Raw genomic sequence first — 19743 nt, 5'->3', positions numbered from 1 at the left:
ATTAACATCAGAAGAGATACAGTCAGTAACACAGGGTGCTGGGGGGAGAGGGGTTACTGAGTGACAGTGTGAGGGAGTGGGATTAACATCAGTAGAGATACAGTCAGTAACACAGGGCGCTGGGGAGAGGGGTTACTGAGTGACAGTGTGAGGGAGTGGGATTAACATCAGTAGAGATACAATCAGTAACACAGGGCGCTGGGGGGAGAGGGGTTACTGAGTGACAGTGTGAGGGAGCTGGATTAACATCAGTAGAGATACAGTCAGTAACACAGGCCGCTGCGGGGAGAGGGGTTACTGAGTGACAGTGTGAGGGAGTGGGATTAACATCAGTAGAGATACAGTCAGTAACACAGGGCGCTGGGGAGAGGGGCTACTGAGTGACAGTGTGAAGGAGCTGGATTAACATCACTAGAGATACAATCAGTAACACAGGGTGCTGGGGGAGAGGGGTTACTGAGTGACCGTGTGAGGGAGGTGGATTAACATCAGTAGAGATACAGTCAGTAACACAGGGCGCTGGGGGGAGAGGGGTTACGGAGTGACAGTGTGAGAGAGCTGGATTAACATCAGTAGAGATACAGTCAGTAACACAGGGCGCTGGGGGGAGAGGGGTTACTGAGTGACAGTGTGAGGGAGCTGGATTAACATCACTAGAGATACAATCAGTAACACAGGGTGCTGGGGGAGAGGGGTTACTGAGTGACCGTGTGAGGGAGGTGGATTAACATCAGTAGAGATACAGTCAGTAACACAGGGCGCTGGGGGGAGAGGGGTTACGGAGTGACAGTGTGAGAGAGCTGGATTAACATCAGTAGAGATACAGTCAGTAACACAGGGCGCTGGGGGGAGAGGGGTTACTGAGTGACAGTGTGAGGGAGCAGGATTAACATCAGTAGAGATACAGTCAGTAACACAGGGTGCTGCGAGGTGAAGGATTAGGGAGCAAGAATGTGAGAGCTGGATTAACATCAATAGAAATAATCTGTTTTGGAGGAGAAGTTTCAGTCTTTAAACCTCTGGAAGTGACTCAGTATTGATCTTTGCAGATTGACCTGAATTTACATCTCTGGGTCAGATCGGATATAAATCCTTTTATTGCTGATCAGTGACTGACACTAATCAATCTCCGGTTTCTCTCTTCAATGTCTTTCCAGGAACAATTCAGCAAAATGAAAGCTCGTTTGAGCTGGAAATGTCACAGGCCGGATTTTCAGCCCATGTTTTGGAGGTAAGGAGTGAGCGTGGCCTTATTCTGCAGCAGTACTGTTTGTGATGATTAGGGAATGGAGACATACCAGACTTCAGTGCTTGCTTGTGTGCAAGGAAGAGCTTTTTTTTAAACTCATTTACAGGATTTGGGAGTCACTGACTGGGCTTGCATTTATTGCCCATTCCTCATTGCCCTTGAGAAGGTGGTGGTGAGTTCCCTTCTTGAACCGCTGCAGTCCATGTAGTGTAGCTACATCCACAGTGCTGTTTGGAAGAGAGTTCCAGGATTTTGTCCCAGCGACAGTGAAGGAACAGCCGATATATTTCCAAGTCAGGATGGTGAGTGACTTGGAGGGGAACTTGCAGGTGGTGGGTGTTCCCATTTATCTGCTGCCCTTGTCCTTCTAGATGGTAGTGGTTGTGGGTTTGGAAGGTGCTGTCAAAGGAGCCTTGGTGAATTCTTGCAGTGCATCTTGTAGATGGTACACACACTGCTGCTACTGTGTGTTGGTGGTGGAGGGAGTGAATGTTTGTGGTTGGGGTGCCAATCAAGCGGGGCTGCTTTGTCCTAGACGGTGTCAAGCTTCTTGAGTGTTGTAGGAGCTGCACTAACCAGGCAAGTGGGGGAGTATTCCATCACACTCCTGACTTGTGCCTTGTAGATGGCGGACAAGCTTTGGGGAGTCAGGAGGTGAGTTACTCACTGCACGATTCCCAGCCTCTGACCTATTCTTGTAGCCACAGTATTTATATGGCAGGTCCAGTTCAGTTTCTGGTCAATGGTAACCCCCAGGATGTTAATAGTGGTGGTAATGCCATTGAATGTTAGGGGCCAATGGTGAGATTCTCTCTTGTTGGAGGTGGTCATTGCCTGACACTTGTGTGGCGTGAGTGTTACTTGCCACTTGTCAGCCCAAGCCTGGATATTGTCCAGGTCTGGCTGCATTTGGACATGGGCTGCTTCAGTATCTGAGGTGCTGAACATTGTGCAATCATCAGTGAACATCCCCACTTCTGACCTTATGATGGAAGGAAGGTCATTGATGAAGCAGCTGAAGATGGTTGGGCCGAGGACACTACCCTGAGGAACTCCTGCAGTGATGTCCTGGAGCTGGGATGACTGACCCCCAAACAACCACAACCCTCTTCCTTTGGACTAGGATTGCTGTGGTGTGATAGACCAGTGACAGAATGAAGTCTAAGATTCCTGGGGTAGGAGAATGCACTGCAAGAATCCAGCATCTCGTGGCTGAAGGGTCTAGAATTAAATGTTATTGACTCGAGGGTCAGCCATTTCAGACAATGAGGAGAAATGTCTTCACTCAGAGGATTGTGAATCTTTGCAATCTTTTAGCTCAGAGGGTTGTGGATGCTCAGTTGTTGAGTATATTCTCGGCTGAGATTGATGTATTTATTTTTGGGCACTTGGGAATCAAAGAATACCGAGATGGGGCAGAACAGTGGAGTTGATGTTGGGGATCAGACATGATGCTAGTGAATGGTAGAGCAGGCTCAAGGGGCTGTATGGCCTCCTCTTGGTCCTATTCCTTACGTCCTTCTGTTCCTTATTGCAATGCTGATCTATTTGTTTAAACTCGGTATCTCGGGAATGACCCTGGAGCTATAGGATTAATCAGAGTTCCCCCTCCTGATTGCCAGTGGTCAGTGAATTGTATAGACGGATAAGATCAGAGAATTGGCCCCCAAACAGCTGAAGCCTTGAAACCACGGAGCCTGGTTTTGTAGCCCAGTGTCAGCTTTGCTCAGTGAAGACACCCTGAGATGACAGGTTACACGCCAGGATTTGATGACAGAATCTAGGCTGCTACTTCACGGCAGTAATGAGGACATACTGAAGCTATAACCTGAGGCTCTGAGTTTGCTTGGTGCAAAAAGATTCTGCGCTATTTGAAGAAGAAAATGGGAGTTCTGAAGCTTTCCCTGCCTAGTATTTATCTCATAAAACCCCTCTGCTAATTATATTTTATCTCTTTGATTTGTGGGAGCTTGCTGTGTGCAAATTGGCTGCCAAATATCCCCCCACAATAACAGTAACTGTATTTCAAAAAGTAATTCATTGGCTGTGAAGCACTTTGAGATTTCCCAGTGATGCAAAAGGTGTTATAACAATATACATCCTCTCTTTAGCACAGTTCAACCATGCAATCTTGCACTTGGTGTTCATTTACCTCAGAGGAACTGTTTAAAAATCAGTGTAAGGCACTTTACTGAAGTTCGTTGTTGCAATAACAAAATAAAAATAAGGTGAGGCATTCAGTTAACTTCCTCCTGGCATTACTTAAAAAGATGGGAGGGAAGCAGGGATAAAGACAGAAATTGCCGGAAACACTCAGAGCTCTGAAGAAGAGTCAGACGGACTCCAAAGGATAACTCGGATTCCCTCTCCACAAATGCTGCCAAACCAGCTGAGTTTTTCCAGCATTTTCTGTTTCTATTTCAGATTTCCAACATCCGCAGTATTTTGATTTTATTTATTGGAGGGAAGCAGTGGCTAATTTCCCTCTGTCTGGGGTGGGGCTTATTGACCACCAGGACTATTGGAACTCCAGGTTTATGGAATGACATGTTCAACAGACTCTGGGTTTATCGGGAATGTGGGTTCAACAGACTCTGGGTTTATCGGGAATGTGGGTTCAACAGACTCTGGGTTTATCGGGAATGTGGGTTCAACAGACTCTGGGTTTATCGGGAATGTGGGTTCAACAGACTCTGGGTTTATCGGGAATGTGGGTTCAACAGACTCTGGGTTTATCGGGAATGTGTGTTCAACAGACTCTGGGTTTATCGGGAATGTGGGTTTAACAGACTCTGGGTTTATCGGGAATGTGGGTTTAACAGACTCTGGGTTTATCGGGAATGTGTGTTCAACAGACTCTGGGTTTATCGGGAATGTGGGTTTAACAGACTCTGGGTTTATCGGGAATGTGTGTTCAACAGACTCTGGGTTTATCGGGAATGTGTGTTCAACAGACTCTGGGTTTATCGGGAATGTGTGTTCAACAGACTCTGGGTTTATCGGGAATGTGTGTTCAACAGACTCTGGGTTTATCGGGAATGTGGGTTCAACAGACTCTGGGTTTATCGGGAATGTGTGTTCAACAGACTCTGGGTTTATCGGGAATGTGGGTTCAACAGACTCTGGGTTTATCGGGAATGTGTGTTCAACAGACTCTGGGTTTATCGGGAATGTGTGTTCAACAGACTCTGGGTTTATCGGGAATGTGGGTTCAACAGACTCTGGGTTTATCGGGAATGTGGGTTTAACAGACTCTGGGTTTATCGGGAATGTGTGTTTAACAGACTCTGGGTTTATCGGGAATGTGGGTTTAACAGACTCTGGGTTTATCGGGAATGTGGGTTTAACAGACTCTGGGTTTATCGGGAATGTGTGTTCAACAGACTCTGGGTTTATCGGGAATGTGTGTTCAACAGATTCTGGGTTTATCGGGAATGTGGGTTCAACAGACTCTGGGTTTATCGGGAATGTGTGTTCAACAGACTCTGGGTTTATCGGGAATGTGGGTTCAACAGACTCTGGGTTTATCGGGAATGTGGGTTCAACAGACTCTGGGTTTATCGGGAATGTGGGTTCAACAGACTCTGGGTTTATCGGGAATGTGGGTTCAACAGACTCTGGGTTTATCGGGAATGTGGGTTTAACAGACTCTGGGTTTATCGGGAATGTGTGTTTAACAGACTCTGGGTTTATCGGGAACGTGGGTTTAACAGACTCTGGGTTTATCGGGAACGTGGGTTTAACAGACTCTGGGTTTATCGGGAATGTGTGTTCAACAGACTCTGGGTTTATCGGGAATGTGTGTTTAACAGACTCTGGGTTTATCGGGAATGTGGGTTCAACAGACTCTGGGTTTATCGGGAATGTGGGTTCAACAGACTCTGGGTTTATCGGGAATGTGGGTTTAACAGACTCTGGGTTTATCGGGAATGTGGGTTCAACAGACTCTGGGTTTATCGGGAATGTGGGTTCAACAGACTCTGGGTTTATCGGGAATGTGGGTTCAACAGACTCTGGGTTTATCGGGAATGTGGGTTCAACAGACTCTGGGTTTATCGGGAATGTGGGTTCAACAGACTCTGGGTTTATCGGGAATGTGGGTTCAACAGACTCTGGGTTTATCGGGAATGTGTGTTTAACAGACTCTGGGTTTATCGGGAATGTGTGTTTAACAGACTCTGGGTTTATCGGGAATGTGGGTTTAACAGACTCTGGGTTTATCGGGAATGTGTGTTCAACAGACTCTGGGTTTATCGGGAATGTGTGTTCAACAGACTCTGGGTTTATCGGGAATGTGGGTTCAACAGACTCTGGGTTTATCGGGAATGTGGGTTTAACAGACTCTGGGTTTATCGGGAATGTGTGTTTAACAGACTCTGGGTTTATCGGGAATGTGGGTTTAACAGACTCTGGGTTTATCGGGAATGTGGGTTTAACAGACTCTGGGTTTATCGGGAATGTGTGTTCAACAGACTCTGGGTTTATCGGGAATGTGTGTTCAACAGATTCTGGGTTTATCGGGAATGTGGGTTCAACAGACTCTGGGTTTATCGGGAATGTGTGTTCAACAGACTCTGGGTTTATCGGGAATGTGGGTTCAACAGACTCTGGGTTTATCGGGAATGTGGGTTCAACAGACTCTGGGTTTATCGGGAATGTGGGTTCAACAGACTCTGGGTTTATCGGGAATGTGGGTTCAACAGACTCTGGGTTTATCGGGAATGTGGGTTTAACAGACTCTGGGTTTATCGGGAATGTGTGTTTAACAGACTCTGGGTTTATCGGGAACGTGGGTTTAACAGACTCTGGGTTTATCGGGAACGTGGGTTTAACAGACTCTGGGTTTATCGGGAATGTGTGTTCAACAGACTCTGGGTTTATCGGGAATGTGTGTTTAACAGACTCTGGGTTTATCGGGAATGTGGGTTCAACAGACTCTGGGTTTATCGGGAATGTGGGTTCAACAGACTCTGGGTTTATCGGGAATGTGGGTTTAACAGACTCTGGGTTTATCGGGAATGTGGGTTCAACAGACTCTGGGTTTATCGGGAATGTGGGTTCAACAGACTCTGGGTTTATCGGGAATGTGGGTTCAACAGACTCTGGGTTTATCGGGAATGTGGGTTCAACAGACTCTGGGTTTATCGGGAATGTGGGTTCAACAGACTCTGGGTTTATCGGGAATGTGGGTTCAACAGACTCTGGGTTTATCGGGAATGTGTGTTTAACAGACTCTGGGTTTATCGGGAATGTGTGTTTAACAGACTCTGGGTTTATCGGGAATGTGTGTTTAACAGACTCTGGGTTTATCGGGAATGTGGGTTTAACAGACTCTGGGTTTATCGGGAATGTGGGTTTAACAGACTCTGGGTTTATCGGGAATGTGGGTTTAACAGACTCTGGGTTTATCGGGAATGTGGGTTTAACAGACTCTGGGTTTATCGGGAATGTGGGTTTAACAGACTCTGGGTTTATCGGGAATGTGTGTTCAACAGACTCTGGGTTTATCGGGAATGTGGGTTCAACAGACTCTGGGTTTATCGGGAATGTGGGTTCAACAGACTCTGGGTTTATCGGGAATGTGGGTTCAACAGACTCTGGGTTTATCGGGAATGTGGGTTCAACAGACTCTGGGTTTATCGGGAATGTGGGTTCAACAGACTCTGGGTTTATCGGGAATGTGGGTTCAACAGACTCTGGGTTTATCGGGAATGTGGGTTCAACAGACTCTGGGTTTATCGGGAATGTGTGTTTAACAGACTCTGGGTTTATCGGGAATGTGGGTTTAACAGACTCTGGGTTTATCGGGAATGTGTGTTTAACAGACTCTGGGTTTATCGGGAATGTGGGTTTAACAGACTCTGGGTTTATCGGGAATGTGGGTTTAACAGACTCTGGGTTTATCGGGAATGTGGGTTTAACAGACTCTGGGTTTATCGGGAATGTGGGTTTAACAGACTCTGGGTTTATCGGGAATGTGGGTTTAACAGACTCTGGGTTTATCGGGAATGTGGGTTTAACAGACTCTGGGTTTATCGGGAATGTGGGTTTAACAGACTCTGGGTTTATCGGGAATGTGGGTTTAACAGACTCTGGGTTTATCGGGAATGTGTGTTCAACAGACTCTGGGTTTATCGGGAATGTGTGTTTAACAGACTCTGGGTTTATCGGGAATGTGTGTTTAACAGACTCTGGGTTTATCGGGAATGTGTGTTCAACAGACTCTGGGTTTATCGGGAATGTGGGTTTAACAGACTCTGGGTTTATCGGGAATGTGTGTTCAACAGACTCTGGGTTTATCGGGAATGTGTGTTCAACAGACTCTGGGTTTATCGGGAATGTGGGTTCAACAGACTCTGGGTTTATCGGGAATGTGTGTTCAACAGACTCTGGGTTTATCGGGAATGTGGGTTCAACAGACTCTGGGTTTATCGGGAATGTGGGTTCAACAGACTCTGGGTTTATCGGGAATGTGGGTTTAACAGACTCTGGGTTTATCGGGAACGTGGGTTTAACAGACTCTGGGTTTATCGGGAACGTGTGTTTAACAGACTCTGGGTTTATCGGGAACGTGGGTTTAACAGACTCTGGGTTTATCGGGAATGTGGGTTTAACAGACTCTGGGTTTATCGGGAATGTGGGTTTAACAGACTCTGGGTTTATCGGGAATGTGGGTTCAACAGACTCTGGGTTTATCGGGAATGTGGGTTCAACAGACTCTGGGTTTATCGGGAATGTGGGTTCAACAGACTCTGGGTTTATCGGGAATGTGTGTTCAACAGACTCTGGGTTTATCGGGAATGTGGGTTCAACAGACTCTGGGTTTATCGGGAATGTGTGTTCAACAGACTCTGGGTTTATCGGGAATGTGTGTTTAACAGACTCTGGGTTTATCGGGAATGTGTGTTTAACAGACTCTGGGTTTATCTGGAATGTGGGTTTAACAGACTCTGGGTTTATCGGGAACGTGTGTTTAACAGACTCTGGGTTTATCGGGAACGTGTGTTTAACAGACTCTGGGTTTATCGGGAACGTGTGTTTAACAGACTCTGGGTTTATCGGGAACGTGTGTTTAACAGACTCTGGGTTTATCGGGAATGTGGGTTTAACAGACTCTGGGTTTATCGGGAATGTGGGTTTAACAGACTCTGGGTTTATCGGGAATGTGGGTTTAACAGACTCTGGGTTTATCGGGAATGTGTGTTCAACAGACTCTGGGTTTATCGGGAATGTGGGTTCAACAGACTCTGGGTTTATCGGGAATGTGGGTTCAACAGACTCTGGGTTTATCGGGAATGTGTGTTCAACAGACTCTGGGTTTATCGGGAATGTGGGTTCAACAGACTCTGGGTTTATCGGGAATGTGTGTTCAACAGACTCTGGGTTTATCGGGAATGTGTGTTTAACAGACTCTGGGTTTATCTGGAATGTGGGTTTAACAGACTCTGGGTTTATCGGGAATGTGTGTTTAACAGACTCTGGGTTTATCGGGAATGTGGGTTCAACAGACTCTGGGTTTATCGGGAATGTGTGTTTAACAGACTCTGGGTTTATCGGGAATGTGGGTTTAACAGACTCTGGGTTTATCGGGAATGTGGGTTTAACAGACTCTGGGTTTATCGGGAATGTGGGTTTAACAGACTCTGGGTTTATCGGGAATGTGGGTTTAACAGACTCTGGGTTTATCGGGAATGTGGCTTCAACAGACTCTGGGTTTATCGGGAATGTGGGTTTAACAGACTCTGGGTTTATCGGGAATGTGGGTTTAACAGACTCTGGGTTTATCGGGAATGTGGGTTTAACAGACTCTGGGTTTATCGGGAATGTGTGTTTAACAGACTCTGGGTTTATCGGGAATGTGGGTTCAACAGACTCTGGGTTTATCGGGAATGTGGGTTCAACAGACTCTGGGTTTATCGGGAATGTGGGTTCAACAGACTCTGGGTTTATCGGGAATGTGGGTTCAACAGACTCTGGGTTTATCGGGAATGTGGGTTCAACAGACTCTGGGTTTATCGGGAATGTGGGTTCAACAGACTCTGGGTTTATCGGGAATGTGGGTTCAACAGACTCTGGGTTTATCGGGAATGTGGGTTCAACAGACTCTGGGTTTATCGGGAATGTGGGTTCAACAGACTCTGGGTTTATCGGGAATGTGTGTTCAACAGACTCTGGGTTTATCGGGAATGTGTGTTCAACAGACTCTGGGTTTATCGGGAATGTGGGTTTAACAGACTCTGGGTTTATCGGGAATGTGTGTTCAACAGACTCTGGGTTTATCGGGAATGTGGGTTCAACAGACTCTGGGTTTATCGGGAATGTGTGTTCAACAGACTCTGGGTTTATCGGGAATGTGGGTTCAACAGACTCTGGGTTTATCGGGAATGTGGGTTTAACAGACTCTGGGTTTATCGGGAATGTGGGTTTAACAGACTCTGGGTTTATCGGGAATGTGGGTTTAACAGACTCTGGGTTTATCGGGAATGTGGGTTTAACAGACTCTGGGTTTATCGGGAATGTGGGTTCAACAGACTCTGGGTTTATCGGGAACGTGGGTTCAACAGACTCTGGGTTTATCGGGAACGTGGGTTTAACAGACTCTGGGTTTATCGGGAACGTGTGTTTAACAGACTCTGGGTTTATCGGGAACGTGTGTTTAACAGACTCTGGGTTTATCGGGAATGTGGGTTTAACAGACTCTGGGTTTATCGGGAATGTGGGTTTAACAGACTCTGGGTTTATCGGGAATGTGGGTTCAACAGACTCTGGGTTTATCGGGAATGTGGGTTCAACAGACTCTGGGTTTATCGGGAATGTGGGTTCAACAGACTCTGGGTTTATCGGGAATGTGTGTTCAACAGACTCTGGGTTTATCGGGAATGTGGGTTCAACAGACTCTGGGTTTATCGGGAATGTGGGTTCAACAGACTCTGGGTTTATCGGGAATGTGTGTTTAACAGACTCTGGGTTTATCGGGAATGTGTGTTTAACAGACTCTGGGTTTATCTGGAATGTGGGTTTAACAGACTCTGGGTTTATCGGGAATGTGTGTTTAACAGACTCTGGGTTTATCGGGAATGTGGGTTCAACAGACTCTGGGTTTATCGGGAATGTGGGTTTAACAGACTCTGGGTTTATCGGGAATGTGGGTTTAACAGACTCTGGGTTTATCGGGAATGTGGGTTCAACAGACTCTGGGTTTATCGGGAATGTGGGTTCAACAGACTCTGGGTTTATCGGGAATGTGGGTTTAACAGACTCTGGGTTTATCGGGAATGTGGGTTTAACAGACTCTGGGTTTATCGGGAATGTGGGTTCAACAGACTCTGGGTTTATCGGGAATGTGGGTTCAACAGACTCTGGGTTTATCGGGAATGTGGGTTCAACAGACTCTGGGTTTATCGGGAATGTGGGTTCAACAGACTCTGGGTTTATCGGGAATGTGGGTTCAACAGACTCTGGGTTTATCGGGAATGTGGGGTCAACAGACTCTGGGTTTATCGGGAATGTGGGGTCAACAGACTCTGGGTTTATCGGGAATGTGGGTTCAACAGACTCTGGGTTTATCGGGAATGTGGGTTCAACAGACTCTGGGTTTATCGGGAATGTGGGTTCAACAGACTCTGGGTTTATCGGGAATGTGGGTTCAACAGACTCTGGGTTTATCGGGAATGTGTGTTCAACAGACTCTGGGTTTATCGGGAATGTGTGTTTAACAGACTCTGGGTTTATCGGGAATGTGTGTTCAACAGACTCTGGGTTTATCGGGAATGTGTGTTCAACAGACTCTGGGTTTATCGGGAATGTGGGTTTAACAGACTCTGGGTTTATCGGGAATGTGTGTTCAACAGACTCTGGGTTTATCGGGAATGTGTGTTCAACAGACTCTGGGTTTATCGGGAATGTGGGTTCAACAGACTCTGGGTTTATCGGGAATGTGGGTTCAACAGACTCTGGGTTTATCGGGAATGTGGGTTCAACAGACTCTGGGTTTATCGGGAATGTGGGTTCAACAGACTCTGGGTTTATCGGGAATGTGGGTTTAACAGACTCTGGGTTTATCGGGAATGTGTGTTCAACAGACTCTGGGTTTATCGGGAATGTGTGTTCAACAGACTCTGGGTTTATCGGGAATGTGGGTTCAACAGACTCTGGGTTTATCGGGAATGTGGGTTCAACAGACTCTGGGTTTATCGGGAATGTGGGTTCAACAGACTCTGGGTTTATCGGGAATGTGGGTTCAACAGACTCTGGGTTTATCGGGAATGTGTGTTTAACAGACTCTGGGTTTATCGGGAATGTGGGTTCAACAGACTCTGGGTTTATCGGGAATGTGGGTTCAACAGACTCTGGGTTTATCGGGAATGTGGGTTCAACAGACTCTGGGTTTATCGGGAATGTGGGTTTAACAGACTCTGGGTTTATCGGGAATGTGTGTTCAACAGACTCTGGGTTTATCGGGAATGTGTGTTTAACAGACTCTGGGTTTATCGGGAATGTGGGTTCAACAGACTCTGGGTTTATCGGGAATGTGGGTTCAACAGACTCTGGGTTTATCGGGAATGTGGGTTCAACAGACTCTGGGTTTATCGGGAATGTGGGTTCAACAGACTCTGGGTTTATCGGGAATGTGGGTTTAACAGACTCTGGGTTTATCGGGAATGTGGGTTTAACAGACTCTGGGTTTATCGGGAATGTGTGTTTAACAGACTCTGGGTTTATCGGGAATGTGGGTTCAACAGACTCTGGGTTTATCGGGAATGTGTGTTCAACAGACTCTGGGTTTATCGGGAATGTGTGTTCAACAGACTCTGGGTTTATCGGGAATGTGTGTTCAACAGACTCTGGGTTTATCGGGAATGTGGGTTCAACAGACTCTGGGTTTATCGGGAATGTGGGTTCAACAGACTCTGGGTTTATCGGGAATGTGGGTTCAACAGACTCTGGGTTTATCGGGAATGTGGGTTCAACAGACTCTGGGTTTATCGGGAATGTGGGTTTAACAGACTCTGGGTTTATCGGGAATGTGGGTTTAACAGACTCTGGGTTTATCGGGAATGTGTGTTTAACAGAGTCTCGGTTTATCGGGAATGTGGGTTTAACAGACTCTGGGTTTATCGGGAATGTGGGTTTAACAGACTCTGGGTTTATCGGGAATGTGGGTTTAACAGACTCTGGATTTATTGGGACTGTGGGTTTAACAGACTCTGGGTTTATCGGGAATGTGGGTTTAATAGACTCTGGGTTTATCAGGAATGTGGGTTTAATAGACTCTGGATTTATTGGGAATGTGTGTTTACTATGACCAGGATTACCCATGAAAAGAATGGTCAACAAAACCAGACCGGCCTATTGAACTCAGTCCGTGAGTGCATGCGTCCTGAGACCTTTCATTATGTTTAAGGCTCTATGTAAATATAAGTTGTTCTTGTCTCCTGGGAAGGGTAAGAAACATTGTGGTCCGGTCGAGAACGAGGATCATAGAAAAGTCACACATGTCGCTGATGGCATCGTTGAGTATGATTGTCGTGAGGGTGCAGAAAACTTTCTTACACTGGTACTCAGGGAACTGTGGGCAGGAGCTGAGGGAGCCAGGTTCCGGCTGGGATGAGAGGCTGGTGTTGTGGGAATGGGGTCGCAAGTTGGAGTGGGGGGGTGTAATTAGGAACTCGGGAGGGGAGGGTGAGAGTGGGTGTAGGAATGGGAGCTCACGCTGTGAGTTGAGGATGGCAGTGTGAGTTTGGGTGGGATTGGCAGGGGTTGGGATGGAAGCTCAGGGATTGGAGGTGGGAGCACCAGTGGGAACTCAGCTTGTGATGTGGGGTAGGGTTGGGAGCTGAGGGTGTGCGAGTGGGTAAGAGGCTTAGCTGACAGGTTCCTTGCTTGAAATGTGTATGTCACCTCTTTTGAATCTGTGGCTTTACTTTGCTGCCAACTTTCCAACATTCCTTAAACCTACAACTTCCAAGATAAACATGGGCTCCTTATAAAAACAATACCGTTCAAGCTCATTCTTCCAGCCTGCATCAGACTGCTTCATATCGAGACTCCCACAAGGCGTTTGCAAATTTTCTGGGAATTCTCTGGGCCAAAGCTTCTGTAGACCAGTTCCGGAGCTGCCTATTGTAACCCATAACCTATTTTTAAAAAAGCTCTTCGTTTTGGGTGATTCTGGCTTTAACTGCACTTGTCGGACAAACAGGGATAAAAATAGAAGCCTTGGCTTTCTTTGCTCATGAATAAGTTAAATTCAGCTGCAGTAAAATTTCATTGAGAGCTAAATAAGCTGTGATTGTAAATTGGCAGTCAGCTGTCAGTCAATAAAGGGGGTGTCCCGGGGGCATGGGCAGGGTTCTTTTGGTTTTGCCCTCTCCCATCTTCAAAGCCTCCCTGTGCAGCACTGATTCTTGCTGGGGTAAGGGTTCTACAGGCACTGCCTGTTTCTCCCCCATCCCCTGCCAGCTCACACATAAGGGTCACTCCTTGTATGAGCCCAGACAGTCGGTTTTAGGTTCACAATGGCCTCGCCTGACACCCACGGTGCCCAGGACAGGCACTGGATAGGGATAGGGAACCAGAAAACTGGCTGATATTTTTACACTCTGTAGCCCAAGGATACAGAGACAATTGGAAATGTCCCTGACAGATGTTTTTTTACATGCAACAATATCAGCAGAGAAGTGTTTGTTCGGCGAGCTGGCCTTGTTGGGACAATGGTTTGAGATGGTGCCGGCCAGTCGAGTTTTTAAGTAGACATTTCCTTTGCTGCTGCATCTTATCTCCTGGCTGTGTCCTTTTCCCCATTACCCCTGTGCTGTTGACCTACATTGACTCCCAGTCCGGCAAAGTCCCCAGTTTAAAATCTGGTGTTTAAGTGAATCCATGGCCTCGCTCCACCCTATCTCCAGCGTTATAATTCCCAGAGTTCCTCCAGCTCCAGCCCCTTGTTGTATCCTCACTCCCTTTGTGCCACCATTGGCAGTGGTGCCCTTAGTCTAGGCCCTACGCTCTGGAATTTTCTCCATAAACATCCACACCCATCTACCTCTCGCTCCTCCATCACAATCCTTCAAGTCCACCTCTTTCATCAAGCTTTTCATTACCCTGTGTAATACCTTCTTTGGTTCAGAGTCCATTTTGTGTCTGATTACGGTGTGTGTGAAGTGCCTTGGGGCATTCTCCAAGCTGAACTGTGGTTGTTGTCTCCCCTACACAGTAGCTTAGAGAGGTAGTTACATCCTGAAGAGGTGGTCAGTGTTTTCAGGAATGCTTGGTTTGTGTGATCGCTGATTGTAAGGAACACAGAGGGAAAGGCTGGAAGAGTAAGGAGGTTGTGCTAAACCTTTAAAAACCACCTGTTAGTCCATAGCTGGGTTATTGTGGCCAATTTTGGACACCAATCTTTATGAAGGATTCAATACCTGGGAGAGATGTAGAGGGGATTTACAGGAAAAGCATTAGGGATGAGGAACTTCAGTTGTTTGGAGAGATCGGAGAAACCTTAGAGAGGAGAAGGTTAAAACGAGATTTAATAGAGGTGTTCAAAATTATGAAGTGTTTTGAAGGAGTAAGTATGGAGAATAAAAGCAAACTACTGTGGATGCTGGAAATCTAGAACAAAAACAAAAATACCTGGAAAAACTCAGCAGGTCGGACAGCATCTGCGGAGAGGGATACAGTTAACGTTTCGGGTCCGAATGACTCTTCATCAGAGCTGAAGAAGTGCTTCTCACACAAAGATTTATTCTAATCTGGGATGCACCAGCCTGAAAGGGGTAGACCCAGATTCAATAGTTACATTCGAAAAGGGAATTGGATAAATGCTATAGGGAAGGACAGGGGAGGGAGACTAATTGGACATCTCTTTGAATGAGTTGGCACAGTCAATTCTCTGGTTCTATGAAAACTGACCACTGGCCTGTAAATTCTACCCTCACTGTGAAAGTGAAAACTCAAATTATCTTTGTAATGGATATGTGGGAATGTTGTTTATTACTCCAAAGTTTGTCTCCCTTTACTCTAATGGAACTACCGCATATATCAGCGGGGATGTCAGTGAGATGCTTGCAGGACCTGGAAGGTGAGAGTCGCAGCCAAGTTCCTGCGGTTCCTGGAATAGTGCTGCAGGTCAGTGTCGCCCTCAGCAGGAGCACTGCAGCACTGCAGCTGCTCAATTCCCAAAGCATTTTGGAAGTTTTTTTTAGAATTGAACAGGAAGCCATTGCATCCAACAAGTCCACCCACCCGCCTCAACAGCCCTTTTCTCTGCTGAATTGTGCGTGCTTGTCTCTAGAATCCATTTACACTGCCCACTTCAGTGGCTACCAAGGTGGTTTACTCCATAACTCTGTTATCCTTTGAAAAGATGGAAGGAAGACTTGTATTTATGAAGTGCCTTTCATGATCTCAGGGCACCCCAAAGTGCTTTACAGTCAAATAAATACTCTTTGAGGTGTAGTTACTGAGGGTTATGTCAGAAACAACTAGTTTGTGCAACTAGTTTGAAGGATAAATATTGTCCAAGACTCTGGGGAGAACACTTCTGTTTTTCTTCAAAATAGTGCAATGGGATCAATAACACATGCCTAGAGAGCTGATGGAGCGTCACTTAGACATTGTATCTGACTGCACCTCCAACAGTGCAGCACTCCCTCAGTAATTCACCCTCAGGCTCCAGCACTTTCTCAGCACTGACCCTCCAATAGTGCAGTGCTGTCTCAGTACTGACTTCCTGACAGTGTGACTTTCCCTCAGTACAGACCCTCTGACACTGCAAACTTCCTTTAGTGCTGACACAGTGCAGCATTCCCTCAGTACTGACCATCCGACAGTGCGGCACTCCCTCAGCACTGACCCTCCTACAGTGCAGCACTCCCTCAGTACTGACCATCCGACAGTGCGGCACTCCCTCAGCACTGACCCTCCTACAGTGCAGCACTCCCTCAGTACCGACCCTCCAACAGTGTGGTACTCCCTTGGTACTGACCCTCTGACAATGCGGCAGTCCCTCTTTACTGAACATCCGACAGTGCAGCGCTCCCTCAATAATGATTCTTCGATAGTGCGGCGCTCCCTCAGTACTGTCTCTCTGATAATGCGGCAGTTCCTCATTACTGAACATTCGACAGTGCAGCACTCCCCCAGTACTGACCCTCCGATAGTGTGGCACTCCCTCAGTATTGAACATCCGACAGTGCGGCACTCCCTCAGCACTGACCCTCCTACAGTGCAGCACTCCCTCAGTACTGACCCTCCTACAGTGCAGCATTCCCTCAGTACTGACCATCCGACAGTGCGGCACTCCCTCAGCACTGACCCTCCTACAGTGCAGCACTCCCTCAGTACTGACCATCCGACAGTGCGGTGCTCCCTTAGTACTGACCATCCGACAGTGCGGCACTCCCTCAGCACTGACCCTCCTACAGTGCAGCACTCCCTCAGTACTGACCCTCCTACAGTGCAGCACTCCCTCAGTACTGACCTTCCGACAGTGCAGCACTCCCTCAGCACTGACCCTCCTACAGTGCAGCACTCCCTCAGTACTGACCTTCCTACAGTGCAGCACTCCCTCAGTACTGACCTTCCGACAGTGCGGCACTCCCTCAGCACTGACCCTCCTACAGTGCAGCGCTCCCTCAGTACTGACCCTCCTACAGTGCAGCACTCCCTCAGTACTGACCCTCCGACAATGCGGCACTCCCTCAGTATTGAACATCCAACAGTGCAGCACTCCCTCAGTACCGACCCTCCAACAGTGTGGTACTCCCTTGGTACTGACCCTCTGACAATGCGGCAGTCCCTCTTTACTGAACATCCGACAGTGCAGCGCTCCCTCAATAATGATTCTTCGATAGTGCGGCGCTCCCTCAGTACTGACTCTCTGATAATGCGGCAGTTCCTCATTACTGAACATTCGACAGTGCAGCACTCCCCCAGTACTGACCCTCCTACAGTGCAGCACTCCCTCAGTACCGACCCTCCAACAGTGTGGTACTCCCTCAGTACTGACTCTCTGATAATGCAGCAGTTCCTCATTACTGAACATTCGACAGTGCAGCGCTCCCCCAGTACTGACCCTCCGATAGTGTGGCACTCCCTCAGTATTGAACATCTGACAGTGCGGCGCTCCCTCAGCACTGACCCTCCGACAGTGCAGCATTCCCCCAGTACTGACCCTCCGACAGTGCAGCACTCCCCCAGTACTGACCCTCTGATAGCGTGGCACTCCCTCAGTATTGAACATCTGACAGTACAGCACTCCCTCAGTACTGACCCTCTGACAGTGTGGCACTGCTCAGTACTGATCCGTTGACACTGCAGCACTCCCTAAACGCTGACCCTCTGACAGCGCACTATTCCCTCAGTACCTCCCCCTCCAACCATGTTCCTTCACTTTGTCTCTCTGACAACGCAGTGCTCCCTCTGTACTGGTGTTGGCACGTCCACTTAGATTATTAGCCACGTTTCTGGAATGTGACTTGAACCCACATACTTCTGACCCGAAACCAGAAACGTTGGGTGGAAAAGTCCTGGGTCTGAACTTCCTGGGGACTGTGTGCCTAGAAGCAGAATGCTATCTCTGCAGACACTGATGGCCCAGCTCCTCCTCTCAATGGCGAGGTGAAGGTGAGAATATCCACTGATCACTCCCTTCCCGTTGCATTCTTCGGGCATGTACCCCGGGAACAATCAGCCTCCCCGCCCGGTCCTTTATCAGCTTCTACAAAAAGGCGAACAGCCACAAGATCACTTCTTTAACATGTGCACATATGGGGTAATTTTGTTCCAAAAAAGTGTCGTATTGTATTTGAAACGTTAACTCTGGCTCTCTCGCTACAGAGTCTGCTGGACCTGCTGAGTTTTTCTTGCACTTTATGTTTTTATTGGGCCAATTTTGACTTTGGGCAATGGTACAAAGCACATAATGTTTGATCAGCTGCCTGTTATATAATTTGCTGCTAAACTGAAGCGAATATCAGGAGCAATGTATCAGCTGATCAAAAATACCTGACTTTTGTTGTTGCAGAAAGTGAAAGTTACTCCCATTCTCTGCAAACAGAGAGGAGCAGTCTTATTCTGTGTGTATGTGTGTGCGTGTGTGTGTGTGTGTGTGCGTGTGTGTGTGATAGTTCCTGTCGTGCAGGGTGGACACTGCCCCTCCCCACCCCTCACCACGGGCTGCCACTCTCTCTATGTTTAAAGAAAAGGAAATCAGACATGGCTGTTTTCCCTCCTGCATGTGCACTAGGATGGGATCCTGCTCGGAGCAGTCGGAGCATATGACTGGAATGGAGCAGTCGTGAAAGAAAGTGCCCAGGGCAAAGTCATTACATCAAGAGAAGCCCTGAGCCAAGAGTTTCCCAAAGCTTTGAAGAACCATGCAGCCTACCTCGGTATGTGTTGTGCAGCTCACTAGTGCTGCGGAATTTTGCCAATCTGCTTCCTAATTATTATTACACTGAAACTGGTATTGGTTTTACCTCTAGTTCCGTGCTGTGTGTCATGAGATTATTTAAATCCTTGTTTCCATTCCACCGGAAGTTCCTTCCCGTCCTCCTATAACAGATAGTCAGTCTGTCGACACAGAGGCAGGCCATTCAGCCCATCGAGCTCATGCTGGCATCTGGGGCCCCGAAGCTATCTGGGTGTTCTTCTTGTTACTGGTCTCTGTATAACGTCGGTGAGAGACAGAGTTTTAGGACCATGTTTTGTGTGAATGGTAAATCTCTGGCAGAGCTAGCCCCTGGTAATCTCACATGTCCCAGCAACTCAGTGTTAAGTGTAGCAAAGTAGCATTGTTTAACTGGCTGCAGCCCTAGGCTTTTTGCCTCTCCCTCCTTCCTTCAATGTTTTTTTTTCCACTCCATGAATGCAGCAACTGTAAACTAGCTCTGAAATGGGAAGGAGTAGTACTGTAAGGTGAGGGTGGGAGGCCCGAAATGTCTGTGGGTCTGCAGTCAGTGTTCAGAACAAAGTGCTGCAGTAGTTTCCCGATCTGCTGGACCTAGAGCTGAGACTGAGCCTGATGTGTGTTCTCCCTATTCCAGGCTACACTGTGTCATCTGTGAGGCAGAGGAATGGTCAACGTGTCTATGTCGCAGGGGCTCCGCGATTCAAACACAAAGGCAAGGTTATTCTCTTCAATCTGGACAAAGGCGGGAATCTGACCATTCATCAGTCCCTGATCGGAGAACAGGTGGGGGTGCGCACTCTCACTCGCACTCACTCACACTCATTCACACTCATGCTTGATCACTGCAGCTTTCTGACCGTCACTGACAAGAGAACAAGTGAGGGCAAAGCTAGCTTTCCATCTTCTAGGGGTCAGGCCTGTGTCTGGTCCGTACAACCCAAACAGGCTGACTCTCTATGCTCAAGAAAACGCTAGCCTAGATGATGCAACCTTGTAATTTAACCTTATAAACCCAGTCCAGTATATCGTTCCTGCTGTGTAGTGCCCAACACTAAATGCAGTACTCCATACGAGATCTGAG

At 47.4% G+C, this 19743-nt stretch overlaps 1 protein-coding gene across 1 annotated transcript in view; it reads left to right on the top strand.

Moving 5' to 3' along the window:
• Window positions 1-19743, top strand: part of itga10 (integrin, alpha 10) — an 86765-nt gene that overhangs the window by 44404 nt on the left and 22618 nt on the right. The window contains exons 10-12 of the mRNA XM_041179722.1: window positions 1158-1231; window positions 18498-18642; window positions 19297-19445. Of these exons, the coding sequence (XP_041035656.1) occupies window positions 1158-1231; window positions 18498-18642; window positions 19297-19445 (368 nt within the window). The remainder of the gene's footprint in view (window positions 1-1157; window positions 1232-18497; window positions 18643-19296; window positions 19446-19743) is intronic.

This window comes from Carcharodon carcharias, chromosome 36, assembly GCF_017639515.1.
Source record: "Carcharodon carcharias isolate sCarCar2 chromosome 36, sCarCar2.pri, whole genome shotgun sequence".
Classification (NCBI taxonomy): Eukaryota; Metazoa; Chordata; class Chondrichthyes; order Lamniformes; family Lamnidae; genus Carcharodon; species Carcharodon carcharias.
Note: the sequence above shows the minus strand (reverse complement) of the source record. Positions and strands in the feature narration are given on the sequence as shown.